The sequence below is a fragment of the Hypomesus transpacificus genome, chromosome 16 (assembly GCF_021917145.1).
Source record: "Hypomesus transpacificus isolate Combined female chromosome 16, fHypTra1, whole genome shotgun sequence".
NCBI lineage: Eukaryota > Metazoa > Chordata > Actinopteri > Osmeriformes > Osmeridae > Hypomesus > Hypomesus transpacificus.
In genome coordinates, this window is record NC_061075.1 from 223,552 (window position 1) to 227,632 (window position 4,081).

Genomic DNA, 4,081 nt, shown 5'->3' on the forward strand with positions numbered 1-4,081 from the left:
GTGAGACTAGCTGAGGGCTTATGGATAAATCATTACTCATAAACAAACGCAAAACGATTGTCTAAAACCCCATGGCCCATTTTAACGCTTCAATAATGATAATTGCGTTGTTGTACTAAAAGGCCTATTCAACCCAACCTTCCTCTATCGTCCTCGACCACACGCGTAAACAATCTACCGCACATGGATTCTCAATGGTATGTGCCCGGTAAAGCCAGCACAATTAATGTCATAGCCTGTTTGTGATGTAGCCAGCCGAGTCCAATAGACCGTCTGTTTTGTAAAAAGCCACGCGCTGACAGCACGCGCTGTTATCTGAGATCTACCCATTGGTTCCAGATGGCGTCCCACCACTCCAATCAAATATAACCTCAATCAAATGACGCTCATTACGCATTGGCCTTTCAATGCCTGGGTGGTACCATGAGGAAAGATGTTATGAATGAACATTTTAAAGCATTTTACACAGTGCCTCTTAAATATAGCCTAGCTGTTTTGTAGTTGTCAATTTAGTCCATTTAGAATTACCCCTGTAATAATGTTTTTATTATATTGTTATTTGTTGGTCCTGGGTTTTAAAACAATGATTCTAACAGACATTAGGCAATATTCTAAATACTCCAATATCTGTTTATAGTTTTTAAATGCCATGGCTAATTGGGCATGCAAAACGCGCCACAATACGACCAAACAGAAATGTGATACTTTTGAAGACAGATTGTCTTTATTCAAAATGTCTTTGCTCAGCCTTAGAACAAAGCCCCGAGGTATCAACCTTCTAAATACATTTTCCTTTCCATAACATGACAGGTTTTTAAATGACCATTATAGAAAGAAAATACAACATTAACTGTTTGACTTCAAATTGAAGTAATTCTTCAAAACAAAAAATGACGTGTGACTATTAGCACTGAACCACAGGAAAATGCAAAATGCAACATATTAAAAGATAATAATTTTTCATTAGTCATTTTAAATAGAATGTCTAGTTTTATGTGCCAGTTCGATAAATATAAGCAATACAACCCGTATATGTATTCAACTCCGAGTCCTGGTTCTGACCCTATCCATTAGACAATCCCGAATGCCAAACTGCAAAACATCAGGCCTATACAGGAAACAAGAACGCTAATCGTAAATTGTGCAAGCCAAATTTGAAAATAAAATTGTATCAATAATTCAAAACAAAATTATCATAGCATTGAAATGTACATAATAAATAAAGTTAAAGGCCTCCTTTTCTGGTTGCCATAAACGTTATAACATTTACAATTCTTACAGTTCAAAGGGCACCTGCCTTCACATCTAGCCCGAGCTCCATGCTGAGGTCAGGAACGTCGCGTGAAAAGTTCTTGCCAGTTTTGCTCTTATGTCCAAGGCAATTAACACTTTTCATGTCTTTTTTGGAGCGTTTTGTCCGTATATACATGCATTGCTGTATTCAAGTTAGGTTTTTAAAGAAAAGTCAGTCTTGCGTTACATAGCAGTGGCATGTGCTGATGAATATGGGTCTAAGCCAGTCTTGGTCATACCTGGAAAAAGTATGTAGGCAACCGGGGGCTGTAAACTCGACGCTGACCAGGCGGTACAGTTACAGGGCACCACATAGCCCGGGTTTGTGGGCGACGGGTGGGTGTGGGTATGTTGGCTGGGACAGCCCAAACTGCCGAACGCGCCGTTCTGATATCCCAAAGAGGAGGCGTACGGCAAAGTGCCCGTGGCCAGCGCATGGGGCATCTCGGTCATTTTTTGAATTGCGCTGGATGTGAACTGGCTCGGGTCAAGAAACGAATACGGTGCAGATGTCGGTGGCAAGAATGCCCGGGCTTTCTCTGCTGAACTCAACAGAGAGTCCGCGGCTGACACAGGAAGTCCTTTCAAGTGATCCGTGTCCCCGAGGTAAGGCAAAGGGAAAACGTACCTGTCCTTTTTGAGTAAATTCTTGGGTTTGCGCCTGGGTCTGTACTTGTAGTCTGGGTGCTCTTTCATGTGCTGCGCTCGCAACCTTTTCGCCTCGTCGATGTACGGTCGCTTTTCAGATTCTGAGAGCAGTTTCCATTCCGCACCAAGTCTTTTGCTAATTTCTGAGTTATGCATTTTGGGATTCTCCTGTGCCATTTTTCTTCTCTGTCCCCGGGACCAAACCATGAACGCATTCATGGGTCTCTTGATATGATCTACGGGCTTTGACATTTTAAGAGTGCACTTGTATCCCTCAATTAAGATAACGAGGAGAAAAGTTCTAGAACCAACCAAGGACAAATATTCACCTGTCTAGCAGCCGGACACAGATCATGCCACTTCTTAAGTGCTGGTGAGAGTGTCTGGAAACGGCACCAATAAAAATCCAGTAGCCAAAATGTTTCCCGGTTTGATAAATAGTTCACCTAGTCCAGATATTCTCTTTTTCAGAATCGCTTTGGTAAACGTAAAACCAGCAATACGCAAACAATCCTGCAACGAGGTAATGCAAACTTCCGCAGTCGTCGAGGAGTCGTAAAGTGTTATGTTTTTTTCTCAGAGGTTTTCTTGCTTTGCAACGCACCTGGCTTGGAAATGAGAGGAAGCGCGTGAATGAGAGCCAAAAGCGGTGAAGTTCAAAGGCTGGGCTGGTTTGGTCTGCACGCCATCTGACATAATCGCAGGGCGTTCACTCACCAACCTGAACGCCCAATCAGCACAGAGAGACCGAACCACAATACCTCCACGAAAAATATGTATATTACTACATAAACAAAGATTGGAGGGAAATGGGGTTACTCTATTCCCTTCCTGAATCCATTTAGTGAATCGCAACAAACACAGACCTTCAACCTCTTTCCATTAAAACCTGACTCTTACTAATCCAGCCGTGAGAAATAACCTTATAGTCTTACTGTAGCTAGATTTAAGTCTTACTGTTCAAAGGAAAGTGTATATATTCATCTAAAACTATTTAGCATTAAAATGTGTCTTTCGACCGAGCTATGAGGTATATTCTTCTACTTCCATTAACTAAGTCAACGGAATTGTGTCCACAATAATTTACAATCAAGTGCGTACACCAATTGAATCCTACTAAATAACTCCATATGCTAATTCAAATAATTCAAAAATAGAGCAGTTTAAAAGAATAACGTTTAAAAACATTACAATGGCCCCGCGCCATAGACTTTCCCAGGGCTGTTGTCCCTGGGCAAGTATTCATTAGATTTTAACTTATTGTTCCGTTATTATCCCGTGGGGGCTTGTTTGGAACAATTTAGCTTCACATCGGAGGGCAACCTGATCCTTTATTTCAAAGCCCAAAGACACTCGAACACATATAAGCTTTTCTGATAGCCTGGAGTTTTCTTTTAAAATTAAATTAATATTTTGCCATTACAGGCAAATGGCACTTGAATATGACAAACGCTAGACAAACGTTGTCCTGGAGACTTCTTAGCACGACGTAAATTGCACATTTACCCACGGCATTAATAGTAGCCTACTCTGCACATTTAGGCTACAACAAATATTAAAGACTGTGTCAGCGTGAAATTTAAAAAATATATATCGTTCAATTAAAAGCATCTAATAAATTAATTCTCAGATTTTAATGCAGCCCAAAGTGTGAGTTTGTATATGCAAATTGGTGTATTTATAAGATCACTTTTCAATAACCCTGCGGGAAGGAAGCTTGATATATGACTTCTTGCTGATTATTAATTGAAATGCACTCCGGTTGACCGGTATTCCATGGCTCTCTCGCGCGCTACACGAATGTGTTATAAAACAATATTGGTTGTGATAATCACTTAGGTTATTAACCACTTGTACTAAATGTCTATTTTCAAACATAAATATTACAGAGTTAAGCTATTGTTTTGTTTGTTTGATTCTCCGAGAGTGCTTTCATTTGGGTTAGAGGTTAATGTCTTTTAGTCTAAATAAAGTTAGTTGAGCGTTTATAAATCATTCAGCAATGTTTCAAAATGACTTTGTGAACTGTTCGATTCTCTGCAGCCTCGCCCTGTATGAAGGACAACCACAAATCCGTCGACTGACATGACAGTCTCTCGGGGTGTTGGATGTGTTGGACTGAAGACTGTGAGAAGACCAA

The 4,081-nt window shown here is 40.5% G+C and overlaps 1 protein-coding gene across 1 annotated transcript; it reads right to left on the bottom strand.

The window, feature by feature from the left end:
- Positions 1-702: 702 nt before the first annotated feature.
- Positions 703-2,686, bottom strand: sox14 (SRY-box transcription factor 14). Its single transcript, XM_047037206.1, has one exon. The coding sequence runs from the start codon at positions 2,191-2,193 to the stop codon at positions 1,477-1,479; it is 717 nt and encodes a 238-aa protein (XP_046893162.1). The 5' UTR covers positions 2,194-2,686; the 3' UTR covers positions 703-1,476.
- Positions 2,687-4,081: the final 1,395 nt, after the last annotated feature.

What these genes read in the sequence shown, in the direction of transcription:
- sox14 (XM_047037206.1), bottom strand. Translation starts at nt 2,193, where the DNA reads ATGTCAAAGCCCGTAGATCATATCAAGAGACCCATGAATGCGTTCATG.